We start from the raw sequence: 18,451 nt of genomic DNA on the forward strand, positions 1-18,451 counted from the left end.
GAATGTTGCTTACCAGAAGGGAATGTGCTTAACGTTGATTCTGTTGCTGGACATTAAAACTTAAACCGAACAAAAATTACTCCGTGTATGAAAGGCGGCTGTTTCTCCCTCAACGTCCCGCTCTTAACGCTAAAGTTATTTACTGTTTAATAAAGTAGAATTGAGAGAAAGAGTAAAAATTTAGCTTAAAGAGCGGGACGTTGAGCGAGGAACAGCCCCTTTCATACACGGAGTAATTTCTGTTCGTTTTAAGTTTTAATGTCGCTCCTTACTTTCAGTTTAAAAAACTTGTTTCTTTTTTATTTAATTAACTATAGAACCGTCTAACCCTGATTTTGTCGTTTTGAACGACAAAGCACTGCCAAGTCGTGCTCTTAACGTTCGTGGGGAGGCAGTTGTCCAAAGCGATAAGTTTGAGCTCCTCAGACTTTGATATGGGAATTCCATTAAAGCAACTAAAAGTTTAGCTATTGTAGCTCTTAAAGAAAAGCTACGTAAAGCTTACGGCATATTAGCGAAATATATCCACGGGTGGCGTAGTAGATCATGCAGGCCAAAAGGAAGCGGAAGATCATATAAACTAATTTCCCATTTTGTTTTATATGTAAATTTATATCTTATGCTGTAGTTGCGTGATAAATCTGAGGTCCCCTTGATTAGTTTGGGGAAAGGTTTTTTGTAATTAAGGCTATATGAGTTTGGAATATGGACGAGAAGTTATTAGAATGTCCAATTAGACACTTGGGATGATAAAAAAAAAACACTCACTTGCAGATTTCCAACCGTCACGGCAAAGCTGTACAAGAATCTAATTCGACCGAGGCTAAAGTTCGGAGTGCTTATGCGCATCCAAACAGTAGGACTTACCAAGTGGCTCAAGAATCAGTCTAGTAGAGAGCAATAACATCCATAGAAGGGTTCTATGTTAATGATCTCTTATCTATCCATCTCCAAAAGCTTCAAATATCATTCCTGACATATCATCGCAATCGAGGCGACCTGGTAACAGCTTACAGGCTTCTGTATTCTGAAGACGTCATTCCTGACTTTTTTCAACTAGATAATCCAACGAGAATTCGTGGTCACTCTCATAGACTTCCCGAAACGAGCTTACGTTTTCGAACAATTTTAGATTGAGGAACAAGTTTTTCACCAATTGAGTTTTCAACTTGTTTAACTCCATTGTGGAAAAAAACAGTGACCTTTACCAGCGTGGTTGCATTCAATTCATCAGTGGACTGGTGGCTTAACAAGTCGCCGTGCGCAATCTTGGTTAAAACAGAGGATTGGCCTATAATTATTACTGAAGGTAGTCGAAACAGGATTCGTCATATCGCTAGTAAGTGCGATGTAAGGTAGTAATTCTTGTTTGAGCCACTGAGAATCTATATCTTACCTTGAGTTAATTTGCGATTTTTGTTTCTTGATTTTTCTTTTTTCTGAAAGCCCATTATTATTATATGTTTTTTTCTCAATTTTACCGTACTAAATACTAATGCCTTACTAAATACCGTTCTAATAAGTATTTTTCAAATATTAAGTATTTCATTCTCCGCCAGATATGTTCAATAAAAAAAAAGAATTATGTTTTTAGGGGAAAAGGTTTGGTTTATAGAAAAGAAACACTGAAGAAAAATGCCAAAAATCAGGGTCTTTTACTTGGTTCTTTTTAATCTTTCTTTTTGGAACTAGTAGAAGTTTGCTTGTTTGGATATGACTGTTGGTTGTTTCTTCTTTTCTTTTTTTTTATATGTAAAACATAGTTTTCTTTTCGTTATATTTTTCTCCTTTTTCTAACAACGTGTGTGAATTCAACATTTTGGTATTCTTCATTTTTTTTTTTTTCATTGTAGTTTCTGAAAATTATTTGCGCGTTTTCTCCTCTTGTAGTTAGTTTCGAAATAGAGACGTAATCTTGTCTAAGAAATCAATTACTTTAATTATATAACCATCCAAACATTTTTATTAAAATGAACGATGAGATCTTCAATTTTCTTTTAACCATGGACAATGTATTTGTCTTTTTAAATGTATGTCTTTTAACCATGGTTAATGCATCAATTATTGGTGAGTCTGAAATTTGACATAAAGCTTCTAATTTGATTTTAGAGAATATAATTTTAATCATTGTCCTGATGTAAAGAAATTACATAACAAAATATACTGATTATTTTGTTAAGAAAAAATAAGTAATTTTTTATGAAAAATTTAATCTTGATATTGACATTATACAGAGTATGCAATGAAGCCAAAAGTAAATTAACAAAGCCTATGCCTCAAAGTAGAACGTCGCTTGGTAAACAGACTTTAGAAACTGCCCTTATTTCTCCTTTAAGCCTTTCGTCGCCTGGAAACGGGTTTGGCGTATTAGGTAATTCTAAGCGAAATCGAATTATCAGTGCCATCTAGTGTAAAATTTTGTTTGCTCTTTCTGAGTGTGGACTCTGTTTAAGCTTATCGCATTCCCATGCAATGCTATGGGCCAAAACTGTTTTGACGTAACTTGCATTATTTTCATTCTGTTGGAAGTGGAATAGACGTATCACCTGTTCGTTTTTAACAGAAGACTTTTTGACGTATCTGCGTGTTTGCCTGTACTTTTTAAAAAAAAAAGATTTAGAAAACATAAACAAACAAAAATGAGAAATAGAAGATTAACTAGATCTAGGTTGCATGGGAAACGTGAGGTGTTGCGTCAACCTTTGTTCGGCTTTGCCGAGTAAAGTGTTGCGAAAGAAACACTTTGGTTTTGTTTCCTCACTTCGATTAAACGCTGAACGCTGAAGTATTTTGGCAATTTATTGTGCCGAAACTGTTTGATATTTTGCTTGGAAATTCTCATCATCCCTTTGCAATGCCATGCTTTTCAGCATGTAATTTGTTTGCGTTTTTTACTCCAACCATTTCTGTTCTGCAAGGTTTGAAACATTTAACCGGGTTTTTCTCGAAATTTTGTGTTCTTCACTTACGCCAATTCCGTTTACAGGTGACGCTTTTTATTGTTTTTCTTGTGGAATAATAAACTACATTGTATAAAGAATCCATACTGACACCCTCATAGTAACTTGTATCCGAAACAAAAGCTTCCAAACAATATTAGAAATGACACTATAGATTATTTTTCTTCCCCCATTCATCTAAATATTCAACGTGACCTGTTTTCTCATATTTGTCGCACTAATTACACGCTCCTCTTTGTTCATAATGATAGCTCTCTCTAGTGGGATATTAAGAATGGACAGATTGACTTAAGCTTACTTAATCTTGTCACATAATTTCGGAACACTAGAAAGAAGGGTAAATTAAGCTGTTTTATTGGAGAATAGCTTGAGGGATGCAACGTTTTTCGCTCTAATTTTGCTGGAAATTTTCAACAAACAGCTAGCCTTGGTGATATCGAAACCTGATACATACGCCTCAGTTAATCTTAGGCTACAAAAATTGGACAATCTTTGCAATTGCAAAAGGATATCCTTTCTTGTATATAGAGAAATAATCAATACGTAATAGTTTCGTTTATAAGTTGTAGTTTCAAAACCAAGTATCCCCGTAAATTTGAATTTCTTCCAGATTTATGTCTGATAGTCTTCAACAAGCCTCTCCCAAGTTTTTCTTAGTTCTTATTTTTTCTTAAAGTCGCTTCTGACATTTGTGGGCAAACGGGGGTTAATTAGTACCAAGTAAAAGTATGACTTATACTTTATCTGATAGGTACTTGGTATCCGCTGTATATCATTGTTTCCTGTAGATCGTACTCCGTGAGGGGGAGGGGATGTCATGGATGGGGAAATTGATTAAAATGGTAACAAGACTTATGAAAAGGTTATTTTGTTAGACAAGCGCTTAAGAAGAAGAGATAGAGGATGAGGGAAGGGTAATAAGGGAAGGGTTTTTATAAGTCCGTCGTGTTTAAAAACTACGTATTTACATGCAATTTATCAGTTGATATTAACTATGCCTTAGTACTATGTTATATATTTCGAATAAAATCGTATATTCTTATTAAACACCTGTTTCAGTGTCTAAAACTATAAAATTGCTGTGAGAAGTAATTACTGTCCTAAATTTGAACCTACTCATTAATCCATGAATTAATTTTACGTCCTCTGTTTAGTTTTTTTCTGTCATAATCTTCGGTTCAAAGTATTGTAACATTCATGGTAAACAAAGGAACTTACCCTCCGATTTTCACAACTTGCAGTATTATTTGCGTATTTTCCTGCAATATTCATATTATTTGTCTTTTTTGGTGAATTTCTTTCATCTCTCCTTGCCCCCTCCCTCACCCCTAAAAATTGGACTTCCCGAGACAAATGTCTGCTAGTTTGGTCCTTGATTAAGGAAAAGCGATAAATCACCTGAAAATAGTTTATTTCTGCTCCCCTCTGCAGACGCTGTTTTTTTTTTTCAATGGGATAATTTGTCTAAAAAGTATCCCAGTATCCCTGTTTTTGGTTGTTTAGGAAATTCAAACGTTATCTGTTTGGATTAGTTTTACATCCGTTTGTTATGATTTACTTATCTGTTTGGACATTGATCAGTATAAAAAAAAATTGGTCAAAAGATTTGAGAGAATATTGAACGATGATAAAGTGAATGGAAATCTAATAGAAAATAGCAAGAGTTTTTTTTGGGTCCTATATAAAATATATAAATGTTTTAGAAAACTGAAGGACATAAAAGGAATTTTATCCCACTACCCTGTCAAATAGCTGGGTATTTACGTCAGCGTACATTTTTAGTTAATTAGATTATATTTAAAACAAAAAAACACTTCCTTCATAAATGTTTGTTTGCATTTTTGCATAAAATTGATGGCCCTATAGAATTCGTTATAATATAACAACATTTTAGCGGTATTTGAAGAGCAAAACGCCTTCGAACGGGAAAAGTTGTTGTGTTGCGGGGGTAACACTTATTTGTAGTTTAGTTGTTATCAACTAAACACCGTTGTTGTAAACCACTTAAAAGCTTTAATATTTTGTGTGTCTAAAAGAATTTTTGGTGCTTGTCTGTTATTTCCAACACATCGAAGTAATCAAGTTATGTTAATCCCAATGAAATATAACAAAACACGATGATAAAATAAATACTTTGGAAACAAAATTATGGAAACCTAACTTAACCTAACCCCAACCCTAATGTGCGAAATATAGCCCGAATTGTACAAGACCAATGCATTCTGTCTAAGTTTAATGTATTGTATCATCCCTCATTTGTTTTTGTAGCTATTAAACCTGTTTTCTGATATGTAACCTAAGCGTAATTCATGAATGTGTTTCCAATAACCGACAAGCACTGATTTTTGTTGTCAGTCGAAATATTCATAAATATGTTATGCAAGATTTTTTGTACAAAAAATCTGAATTAGCATAAATACGAGATCTGCAAGGATTATTGATTGACGTTGAAAAGAAAATTGTGTCTTTCTTAGTTCAAAACAGGTAAATGACACGTGCTAAATTTTTTCGCCCCTAATTTCTTAGATCTGTTCCTTCTTCGAAAAGGATGTAGCAGCGGAAGCTAGTATCTGGAAGAGAAGTTAAACCCCCCAAAAATCCTCTATTTTGACAATAAATTGCTTAAAATCTGAACTCTGATCACTACAGTCAATTCCAAAGGAAGGTCAAGTTTCACAAACTCAGTTTTTAGGAGTAACTTAAGTTCTGATTTAACCTGGCAACCAGACGTTGGCAAAATTGCTCAAAGCTGGTCGTTCGGTTTGAATTATCAAAGTCAAACTTTAGACTATTTCGTTAAACTAAAAATACCTCCTGATACGGTATACAAAAGGTGTTCCATCTTATTTAAAATTAAATTAAAAAAACAAGTTTTTTTAACTGAAGGTAAGGAGCAATATTAAAACTTAAAACGAACAGAAATTACTCCGTATATGAAAGGGGCTGTTCCTTCCTCAACGCCCCACTCTTTATGCTAAAGTTTGACTCCTTCTCTCAATTCTACTTTTTAAAACAGTAAAAAACTTTAGCGTAAAGAGCGGGGCGTTGAGGAAGGAGCAGCCCCTTTCATATACGGAGTAATTTCTGTTCGTTTTAAGTTTTAATATTGCTCCTTACTTTCAGTTAAAAAAAAGCTTCTTTTTTTTATTTAATTTCTGAACGTTTTTGAATTCATGCATTTTTTGATTTCGGCTCTCCGCACATGGATAATTAAAACAAAATATGCATATTAATTTATTCTTATGGCTAAATGGCTTTCTCATAATGTTGATATGACGATTTTGAGAAAAAAAGAGTGGGGGAGTAGGTCTAGTTACCCTCCAATTTTTGGTTATTTAAAAAGGCAACTAGAACTTTTAATTTTTTACGGACGTTTTTATTGGTAAAAATATACGTAACTTACGAATTAACTTACGTAACGAACTTCTACATTCGTATGTTTTTATCACGCATATGAGGGGGGTCACGCCCTCGTCAATACCTCGCTCTTTACACTAAAGCTTAAATTTTTTCCCAATTCCTTAGAATGACCCCTGAATCACAAAGGTCGTAGAATAAATAATTGAAATTACTAAAATTACTTTAGCGTAAAGAGCTAGGTATTAAGAGGAGGTGAACCCCTCAAATGCGTAATAATTTATGTTCGTTTTAAGTTTTAATGGTGCTCTTTTCTTTCAGTTTAAAAAACTTTTTCATATTTATTTTTTCATTGTTCTTTACAAAAATGCTCAAAAATCCTGCGCCTCCTTCATGGAAATTTTCTTCCCCCATGACAAATTCCTCCATGGAGAGCTCCCCCCGAATAACCCCTTACCCTCAAACCCTCCCCCCCCCCACCAACCAAAAAAATCCCCCTGAAAGCGTCTGTACACTTCCCAATAACCATTACTATGTGTAAACACTGGTCAAAGTTTGGAACTCGTAGCCCCTCCCACGTGAACTGTGGGGGATTAAGTCGTCCCGAAAGACATAATTATTAGGTGTTTCGACTATGCTGAGCAAAATGGCTATCTCAGAATTTTGATCCAGTGACTTTGGGAAAAAAATGAGCGAGGGAGAGGGCCTAGGTGCCCTCCAATTTTTTTGGTCACTTAAAAAGGGCACTAGAAATTTTAATTTTCGTTAGAATGAGCCCTTACACGACATTCTAGGACCACTGGGTCGATACGATATCCCCTGGGGGAAAAAACAAACAAACAAACAAAAAAAAATAAACACGCATCCGTGATCCGTCTCATGGCAAAAATTGCAACATTCCACATTTTTGTAGATAGGAGCTTGAAACTTCAACTGTAGGGTTCTCTGATACGCTGAATCTGATGGTGTGACTATCTGTTAAGATAGAATCGTTAAGATTCAATGGCTTTTAAGGGGTGCTTCCCCCTATTTTCTGAAATAAGGCAAATTTAAAAATTAAAGGCTAGTAACTTTTGATGGGTAGATCTAAGCTTAATGAAACTTATATATTCAAAATCAGCATTAAAATGCGATCTTTTGGTGTAACTATTGTTATAAAACTTTCATTTTTTAGAGTTTCGGTTACTATTGAGCCGCGTCGCTCCTTACTACAGTTCGTTACCACGAACTGTTTGATATACTTGCCCAGTCTGACTGTAGGCACTCATCAAAGCACAAATAGAATAATACAGACAATAGAAATCCTGACTTAAGGAATAGTATACGGTCATGGTAAGCTTCCCTATCACTTACTCCTGGAAACGTTGAATCAAACCACTCTGGTTGGGCTGCTTTGTAAAGAAGTTTTGGGTTCAAGACTCACTCTTATCGAGTTTTTGGTATATTTTTTGTCACCTCACCTTCCCGAGATGCCCTTGAAATCAGCATAGATATATGAAGAAAAGTCTTATTCTTTGCCCTGTGGTGTCTACCCATGATAGGTATAGGAAATTTCTATACCTTCATTTGCCAACAGGTATAATATAAGTTGATATTTGGAAATAACATGTGTCTCTGCCTAATTCTCTATGTTTTTTTTTTAATTTCTGTAGTTACTATGAACAATCCTGTTGAGTTAAATTTTACCTGAATCTGAAGAGTGTGCAGTATGCCTGCATTTTATTTCACTATTGGTTTTCTTTTTATTATCTTTATGTGACGATAAGACCATTTCGGCCATTTGCACTCGTGAGTAGTCCTTTTGACATACACCATTCATTCAATTCTGCAGTCGACCAAAATTCCTTCACTTGCATAAGATATCAAACTGTTCGTGGTAACGAACTGTAGTAAGGAGCGACCCGGCTCAATAGTAAACGAAACTCTAAAATACGGAAGTTCGATGCGAAAAGACATTTCAAAAGAATCGGATTTTTATGCTGATTTTAAATATATAAGTTTCATCAAATTTAGTCTTTGTCATCAAAAGTTACGAGCCTGAGAAAATTTGCCTTATTTTGGAAAATAGGGGGGAACATCCCCTAAAAGTCATAGGATCTTAACGAAAATCACACCATCGCATTCAGCTTATCAGAGAACCCAATAAAAAAAATGTCAAGGTCCAATCTACAAAAACGTGGAATTTCGTATTTTTTGCCAGAAGACAGATCACGGGTGCGTGTTTATTTGTTTGTTGTTTTTTTTTTCAGGAGTCATCGTACCGACCAAGTGGTCCTAGAGTGTTGCAAGAGGGCTCATTCTAACGGAAATGAAAAGTTCTAGTGCCCCTTTTAAGTGACCAAAAAAATTGGAGGGCACCTAGAACCCCTCCCACGCTCATTTTTTCCCAAAGTCAACGGATCAAAATTTTGAGATATCCATTTTGTTCCGCATAGTCGAAAACTATAATAACTATGTCTTTGGGGATGACTTACTGCCCCACAGTCCCTGGGGGAGGGGCTGCAAGTTACAAGCTTTGGCCAATGTTTACATACAGTAATGGTTATTGGGAAGTGTACCGACGTTTTCAGGGGGATTGTTTTGGTTTGGGTGTGGGGCTGAGGGGAGGGGGCTACATGGGAGGATCGTTCCTTGGAGTAATATTTCATGGGGGAAGAGAAATTCAATGAAAAGGGCGCAGGATTTTCTAGCATTATTATTAAAAAAAAACAATGAAAATATAAACATGAAAAGTTTTTTCAATTGAAAGTAAGGAGTAGCATTAAAACTTAAAACGAACAGAGATTATTACGCTTATGAGGGGTTCTAAAAATACTTTAGCATAAAGAGCGAGGTATTTAGGAGGAGATAAATACTTCGCTCTTTATGCTAAAGTATTTTTAGTAATTTCAACTATTTATTCTACGGCCTTTCTGATTCAGGGGTTATTCTTAAAGAATTGGGACAAAACTTACGATTTAGTGTAAAGAGCGAGGTATTAACGAGGGTACAAACCCCCTCGTATACATAATAAAAATATAAGAATATAAAAGTTTGACACGTAAGTTAATTCTTAAGTTACGTATATTTTTTACTAATAAAAACGTTCGTTAAAAATTAAAGGTTCTAGTTGCCTTTTTAAGTAACCAAAAAATTGGAGGGCAACTAGGCCTCCTTCCCCACCCCTTATTTCTCAAAATTGTCTGATCAAAACTAAGAGAAAGCCATTTTGCCAAAAAAAGAATTAATATACAAATTTTATTTTAATAATTTATGTGCGGAGAGCCAAAATCAAACATGCATTAATTCAAAAACGTTCAGAAATTAAATTTAAAAAAACTAGTTTTTTTTTTAACTGAAAGTAAGGAGCGACATTAAAACTTAAAAACGAACAGAAATTACTCCGTATATGAAATGGGTTGTCCCCTCTGCAATCCCTCGCTCTATACGCTAAAGTTTGACTCTTTGCCACAATTCTACTTTTTAAAATAATTAAAAGTTTTAGCGTCAAGAGCGAGGGATTGCGGAGGGGACAACCCATTTCATATACGGAGTAATTTCTGTTCGTTTTAACTTTTAGTGTCGCTCCTTAGTTTCAGTTGAAAAAAACTAGTTTTTTTTTATTTAATCAATTAAAATTGAATGGAAGTGAAAACATTCACTTTGTGAATGATTTAGCCCTTTACCAGATTCTAAGAAGCAAATCAAGAACTTGAGTTTCATTCATTTTGTTTCAAAGTTCGTTCCAGTCGTTTTTGTAATTCTACTAGCGATATTTTATTTCACCTTAGGGTCATTTCCCTTATAAAACAAGAAGAATTATTTTTCAGACGTCCTCCAAACAATCGTTCCAACTTAATTAAACTCGGGGTCCATTGGGCCTTTGAACCCCCTTTGGAGCAGCTTGTCAGCGAATGGAATAATAGTAATTCTAGCTACTATGTTCTGAGAGATAGATCTGCGTTGATGAAGATAGAAAAGGTACTGTCTAAAGTTGTTTTGACGGCGAAGAAAGAGCACAATTCGAAGCTTAGGATTACTGGTAAGTTCTTGTTTTTTGTGTTGCGAAATTTTGAGCCTTTAGATTTTTGTATTTTATTTTTTTTTTTTAAGTGACTTTCAACATTTGACCAAAAAAAAATTTGTAGTAAAGGTGAAAAAGGTTAAAAGGATGGGGAAAATCTAATAAATACTACAAGCGGTCCAAATAAGGGCATGAATGCATGTCCAGTCCCAAAGAATAACAACCAAAAATTAGTGCAACTTCCACAGAGTAGCCGAATGCGGACAAGATTGTGATCAATTAGTGACAACCTCGGACAAAGGAAATATTTATAACTTACAAAGAGCTTCTCAGTCAAGAAATGATAGTATTTAACTAATCATATCATACAGGGCTGATTAGAGAGAGAAATACTGATATTCATCAGAACTAGGCGTACCTCTAACACCCCCCTACCACACCGGGAAATCTCTGCGAAATCTCTACCACACCGGGAAAATCAGATGCGAAATTGAGCAGCCAAAAAGAAAGTAAGACAAATGAAAATAATGAAGAAAAGAAGGAATTTCGGAATATTCTATCTATATTCTAAAATAGGGAGAATGTATGGTGGAATATCTTATAGTATTAATTTTGACATTTTTACTTATTTTAATTACTTTATTCGTATTTTGGGGAGGGGGAGAGTTATCATTGCAGGGTAAGATAAAGGTTCAAAAATAATTTGAAGTTACTTCATAAAAAAAGAATCAGAAAACATTAAACACGTATCCTTGATCTTTGGAAAAATGCAAAATTCCACATTTTTGTAGAGAGGATGTTTAAACCTCCACAGTCAGGTTTTTTAATATGGTAATTCTGATTCTGTAATTTTCATTTCGATCACTTGCCTTTTTAGGAGTGTTTTTGCCATTTTTCAAAAATCAAGCAAATTTTTTGAGGCCCGTGGAGTTTGATGTGTAACACTATACTTAATGAACTTTGTATATTCGAAATCAGCATAAAAAAACGATTCTATTAATGAATTAATTGTTATCAAAATTCTTCTTCTTAGACTTTTGGTTACTATTGGTCATGGTCACTCCCTACTTGTAGTTCGTTGCCACGAACTGTTCGATATCACATCGTATATTCTATATGTATTTTGGAATATAGCTGGAATATCTATAAACACTATCATTCTTGTTATGTGTCTTAATTTTCTTTGGCTGTCCAAAATTACATACAGGAAGAATGTTGCAGGGAGGGATATGCCATACTACCCATCGTGGATACCTGATAAATGTTCATCAGGGTTCATCAGACAGATAATTAAAATTGAATTCAGTACAAATACGCATTGGCATTGCCAGTCCAGAGTTTTTGAAGGAAATCCGAAAAAATGGGAAAATGATAAGGATGGAAGTTCAAGCTTATTTCTATGAAGAACTACCAACACTATCTAGTTTTACGCAGCTGAAGATAATTGAGCTAAATTTTTCAAAAGGGCACAATTGGTTTGTTCGTGTGTATATTTTTTATTATCCCTTACTCTGTATTCTACCCTAACCATTTCTATTCTATAAGAAATGAAAGTTTAAAAACAAGAGAATTTGTGTACTCTTAGATAATCCCTGTGATAGCAATATTTGTAGGCGTGAATGAGTCGAAGTTAATAGGCTTGAGACTGTCTGTGTAGCATTTCTACTCTTGTTGATAGAAGAGCATCGCCAAGTGCCGAAAACTATGTTGTGACCAAGATGGGCCCAGGATTGCACACAGCCTCCAGTCATACTGGAGGTCCTAGGGACTTCTTGCTATCCGGTTCTAAGCAGGCTTAAGTGCTTCGGTATAGACTTCGGAAGACGTGTTCGTCCCAGTCCTGCACTGGTATCCGGAACCATTGCTTTTCCTGAGACCAAAATAATTTCAATAATTTATAGAATATGAAAATTGAAACTTGGAAAGTTACGACGTTAAAAGATAATTATCGTATCGATATTTTGACTGACGAACTCAGACGATTCGAACCGGACTTATTAGGAGTTTTAGAAGCTCTTATCCCAGGATGGGAAGTATGGAATTAGGTGATATAAAGTTTATTTATTCAGGCAGGAAGGATGGGGTACATAGACAGGGAGGAGGCCTCATGGTGAATAAGGAAGCTGTTAAGTCATGTTTTGGCTGGGAAGGTATTAATAATATATTACTACCGCTCATTTTATTAGTAAAAAGCTCAGGGTATCAGTTATAGTAGTATATCCCCCTGTAGAACCGACTGACGGAGATATCAGTGACTGAGAGAAATTTCACTTACAATTACATAAGCAAATAGACAGGGTGCCAGGTGGAAATATGATTTTTTTATTATGAGATTCTAACGCACTGGTCGGTAGAAATAGGAATAGTTGGTATCCTAGCCTAGGTAACTTTGGTGTAGGAAAAGAAAAAAGTAATAGCTACAGACTGTTGCAATTTTATAGGCATGACAAGCTAGTTATAACCAATACGGTGTTTGTTAATAAAATGGCCCATAATTTAACATGGTACTCATGTGATGGTAAGACAGCAAACCTTTGTATTGTTTTATTGTAAACCGAAGACTGACAGGATCAATAAAATATACTAGGGTATATAGGAGTGCTGTTATTGATGTTAAAAATAAAGATCACCATCTAGTGTCTAGCCCGTGTCTAGGGTTAATATAAAGCTGATATTTCGGAAGGATAACTACCTCCCAAAAAATTTTGATGTTGGTAGACTCCAGGATGAAAATTTGAGAGAAACTTTCCAGGAACAGTTGAATACTAAACTGGAGAGTATGAAATTTGACAATGTGGACCATGGATGGAATGATTTTAGGAAAACAATTTATGAATTTGCTGATGGTATTTTACGGAAGAAAGTTAAGAGTAGCAGCTAGAAGTATTAGTGAAAAAGCCATATGTGTAATAGACAGGAGAAGGGGCTTGTACAAGAATTATCTGAGTGATAGATAATATGAAAATGTAATGACTGTAAAAAAAAGTGGAGTTTCAAAATATGAACTAAGGAGGTGTGAAGTGGAGTCCATGGAAAAAATTGCCAAGGATCTGTAAGATGCTAGACGGCATAATAGTAAAACATTGCACTGGCATGTTAATAAATTGAAAGGGAGCAGTCAATTTGGACCTGTCCTAGTTAAAGATAGGAACGGGGCCACAATTAGTGATAAGGACAGAGTTAAAGAGAGATGGGCAGAACATTTTGGAATTTTTCTATATCTGAGACAGAGTTTTAGGAAAAGATATAGAGGAAAATAAAAAAGTTTGTGATACCTTGGGCGTGAAGTAAGATTTGTTTTGTGAGGAAGAATTAGCAACAGTACTAAAAAGTTTAAAAAATAATAAGGCTCCGGGTGTTGATAGTGTGGTAAATGAGTTTCTTAAATATTGTGCCAATTAAGCCAAAAAAAAAATATGCAAATTTCGTTTTGATTATTCCTCTGCGGAGAGCCAAAATCAAAACAAGCATTGATTCAAAAACGTTGTGGGTCTGAGGTTAAAAATAACTTACTAAAGATTATGATTATGATTTTTGAAAAAGGGGAAGAGCCTAGTGATTTTAGGAAAACCTTAATTAAACCACTTTATAAGAAAGATGATGAGAGTGAGTGTAATAGTTAACGAGACATTAGTCTGGTCTCTGTAAGTAGCAAATTACTTAGTAATAATATATTTTTTAGACTGAGAGATGCTGTGCACAAAGTTATAAAAGAAGAAAAGTGCGGTTTTAGAAAAGGTAGAGGAATGTGTCAACCAAATCTTTACTCTTGAGTTAATAATTGAGAAGTGGAAAAATAAAAGTGAAAAAGCTTTTTCAGCTGGAAGTAAGGAACAGCAATAAAACTTAAAACAAACAGAAATTATTACCCATATGAGGGGCTCACCTCCTTCTAATACCTCGTTCTTTACGCTAAAGTATTTTCAGTAATTTCAACTACTTATTCTACGGCTTTTGTGATTCAGGGGGTCATTCTTAATGAATTGGGATAAAATTTAAGCTTTAGTGTAAAGAGCGAGGTACTGACGATGGGGCGAATCCCCTCATATATGTAATAAAAACATGAGAATACAAAAGTTCTTTACGTAAGCTAATTTATAAGTTACGTAAATCTTTTACCAATAAAAAGGTTCGTAAAAAATTAAAAGTTCTAGTTGCCTTTTTAATTAACAAAAAAAACGGGGGGCAACTAGGTTTCGTCCCCGGCTCTTTTTTTCTCAAAATCATTCGATCAAAATTATGAGATAGCCATTAAGCCAAAAAAAAAATATGCAAATTTCGTTTTGATTATTCCTCTGCGGAGAGCCAAAATCAAAACATGCATTGATTCAAAAATATTGTGGGTCCGAGGTTAAAAATAACTTACTAAAGATTATGATTATGATTTTTGAAAAAGGGGAAGAGCCTAGTGATTTTAGGAAAACCTTAATTAAACCACTTTATAAGAAAGATGATGAGAGTGAGTGTAATAGTTAACGAGACATTAGTCTGGTCTCTGTAAGTAGCAAATTACTTAGTAATAATATATTTTTTAGACTGAGAGATGCTGTGCACAAAGTTATAAAAGAAGAAAAGTGCGGTTTTAGAAAAGGTAGAGGAATGTGTCAACCAAATCTTTACTCTTGAGTTAATAATTGAGAAGTGGCTGAGTGGTTCTATATCCCTTTAAATGGATCATTTTGATATATTGTGTCTTAAGGAGCAGAGAAAAGGCAACGGGAGACCAATGAATCAATTGGGGAGGAAAACTCTCCTGGACTTAGATTATGCTGACAATTTAAGCATCCTCGATGACAGTGTGTGAAAATGAATAAACTTTTAGAGGTTTTGCAAGTTCAGGGAGCTAGAGTAGGTTAAAAACTAATGTTTAGAAGCCGAAGTCACTATGGCTAGGTATAAGTGAAGATGAAAAGGTGATATTGGGTAACGAAAAGATTGATCAAGTGGACAGCTTCACTTACCTTGGTAGTAATCAAACAGTTCGTGGTAACGAACTGTAGTAAGGAGCGACCCGGCTCAATAGTAACCAAAACTCTAAAAAATGGAATTTTGATACCAATAGCTACATCAAAAGAATTGCATTTTAATGCTGGTTTTAAATATATAAGTTTCATCAAGTTTAGTCTTACCCATCAAAAGTTACGAGCCTGAGAAAATTTGCGTTATTTTAGAAAATAGGGGAAAACGCCCCCTAAAAGTCATAGAATCTTAACCAAAATCACACCATCAGATTCAGCTTATCAGAGAACCCTACTGTAGAAGTTTCGAGCTCCTATCTACAAAAATGTGGAATTTTGCATTTTTTGCCAGAAGGCAGATCACGGATGCGTGTTTATTTGTTTTTTTGTTTTTTTGTTTTGTTTTTTTTTTCTTTTTCCCAGGGGTGATCGTATCGACCCAGTTGTCCTAGAATGTTGCAAGAGGGCTCATTCTAACGGAAATGAAAAGTTCTAGTGCCCTTTTTAAGTGACCAAAAAATTGGAGGGCACCTAGGCCCCCTCCCACGCTAATTATTTTCCCAAAGTCAACGGATCAAAATTCTGAGATAGCCATTTTATTCAGCGTAGTCGAAAAACCTTATAACTATGTCTTTGGGGACGACTTACTCCCCCACAGTCCCCGTGGGAGGGGCAACAATTTACAAACTTTGACCTGTGCTTACATATAGTAATGGTTATTGGGAAGTATACAGGCGTTTTCAGGAGGATTTTTTTGGTTTGGGGGAGGGGTTGAGAAGAGGGGGATATGCTGGGGGAACTTTCCTTAGAGAATTTGTAATGGGAGAAGAAAATTTCCATGAAGGGAGAGCAGGATATAGGCTACTAGCATTATTTAAAAAAAAAAACAATTAAAAAATAAAAGTGAAAAAGCTTTTTCAGCTGGAAGTAAGGAACAGCAATAAAACTTAAAACAAACAGAAATTATTACCCATATGAGGGGCTCACCTCCTTCTAATACCTCGCTCTTTACGCTAAAGTATTTTCAGTAATTTCAACTACTTATTCTACGGCTTTTGTGATTCAGGGGGTCATTCTTAATGAATTGGGATAAAATTTAAGCTTTAGTGTAAAGAGCGAGGTACTGACGATGGGGCGAATCCCCTCATATATGTAATAAAAACATGAGAATACAAAAGTTCTTTACGTAAGCTAATTTATAAGTTACGTAAATCTTTTACCAATAAAAAGGTTCGTAAAAAATTAAAAGTTCTAGTTGCCTTTTTAATTAACCAAAAAATCGGGGGGCAACTAGGTTTCGTCCCCCGCTCTTTTTTTCTCAAAATCATTCGATCAAAATTATGAGATAGCCATTAAGCCAAAAAAAAAATATGCAAATTTCGTTTTGATTATTCCTCTGCGGAGAGCCAAAATCAAAACATGCATTGATTCAAAAACGTTCAGAAATTAAATAAAAAAAACAAGTTTTTTTAACTGAAAGTAAGGAGCGACATTAAAACTTAAAACGCACAGAAATTACTTCGTATATGAAAGAGGCTGCTTCCTCATCAACGCCCCGCTCTTTACGCAAAATTTTTTTACTGTTTTAAAAAGAAGAATTGAGAGAAAGAGTCAAACTTTAGCGTAAAGAGCGGGGCGTTGATGAGGAAGCAGCCTCTTTCATATACGAAGTAATTTCTGTGCGTTTTAAGTTTTAATGTCGCTCCTTACTTTCAGTTAAAAAAACTTGTTTTTTTATTTAATATTAGTAAAGACGATGGGAGCAGTGAAGATGTCAAAAATAGAATAGCCAAGGCTCACTGTGCTTTTTCTCAGTTAAAAAAAAAGCTTGGAAGAATAGAAAGATAAGTCTACAAACCAAGATTAGAATGTTGGAAGGTACAGTGATGACAGTGGTCAAATATGGCTCTGAAGCATGGGTTCTCCGAAAAGTGGATGAAGATTTGCTAGATGTTCTCCAGAGAAATCGCCTACGGATTGTTCTGGGTACCCGGCTTACCGTATTTCAAACGGTAGGCCCTACGAAAAGTGTGGTTCAATCCCGCTTTCTAGGGCTATAATGAGGGAAATGTTGAAATGGCTAGGGCATGTTTTGCGGATGAAGGATGACAGATTGCCGAAGATTTTGCTTTTCGGCCAACCGTCTAGGGATGAACGAAAACCAGTTCGTTCGTGGATGGGGTGGAAGGATGCCATCAAGAAAGATTTAAAGGAAATGGGAACTTCCTCGGAGGGTATAAAGAGGGAAGCTTTTTAATAGATTGCGATGGAGAAGGAGCCTGTGTAGCTGTGTTGGTCTCAGGCGGCTTGCTGCTGCGGTGATTTGTTAGCAGTAGTAATTAGTAGTTAGAAAGTGTCTTTATGGCTCAAAACGGCTTAGATTTTTTATTCAAACTCAAATTATAATAAATTAAAATTAACCGTGTAATGTTAGTGTATACTTTTACGCCTCATCACCACAACCACACAAAAAAATTTGATTCTTTCGAGATTTTTAGTGTCTCCTCCCCAAAAATACGGAAAAAAAAAGGAATAAATACATAGAAACGTTAACATAAAAACATATTTTTGTCTATAAACACCATTAAAACTGTATAGTGCTTCCATGAATAGTGTTACAAAGACTTCGATAGAACTATCTTGTTTCTGGAAATGGTGTATGATTGTTGAACACAGAAATGGTATCTGATGGTTGAATGAGGCATACTTAAATAAAGCATCTATCCCGTTTGCTCAAGGATACGGTAAAGGGTTGCCAACGTGGTACAATTGTACCGTCTTTAGTACAATTTAGAGGTCCTGGTACAAGTCGGTATTTTGAAGTATTGTTGTACAATAAAAATTTCCTGTATATTTTGGTTTTATCTGCTCCTTTCTAACTTGGAAATTTGTTCAAATTGTAGTTTGAGTAATATTCCTCTTTCTGTGTCGGCAAATTCTTTCCTGCTGTTCAGGTCGTACAAATTAGTCTCTTTTAGTACAATTTTAGTCGGAAAACTGGTACATGTTGTGTTACATTGTTGGTAACACCGCTCATTCTTAATAGCAACTTTTCCTCACTCAGTAAGGGTCTATTTTGATTTATTGCAAGATCAAGTAAGGTGTTTTGTTATTTACGGTCTTTCTTCTAAAGACCGACTTGTTTATAGTTTCAAGATGAAAAAAGAGGAAAA

At 35.1% G+C, this 18,451-nt stretch overlaps 1 protein-coding gene across 1 annotated transcript in view; it reads left to right on the forward strand.

Moving 5' to 3' along the window:
- Positions 1-18,451, forward strand: part of LOC136034349 (ribonucleases P/MRP protein subunit POP1-like) — an 87,943-nt gene that overhangs the window by 67,019 nt on the left and 2,473 nt on the right. The window contains exon 7 of the mRNA XM_065715480.1: positions 10,127-10,338. Within this exon, the coding sequence (XP_065571552.1) occupies positions 10,127-10,338 (212 nt within the window). The remainder of the gene's footprint in view (positions 1-10,126; positions 10,339-18,451) is intronic.

The sequence above is a fragment of the Artemia franciscana genome, chromosome 13 (assembly GCF_032884065.1).
Source record: "Artemia franciscana chromosome 13, ASM3288406v1, whole genome shotgun sequence".
NCBI classification, from domain to species: domain Eukaryota; kingdom Metazoa; phylum Arthropoda; class Branchiopoda; order Anostraca; family Artemiidae; genus Artemia; species Artemia franciscana.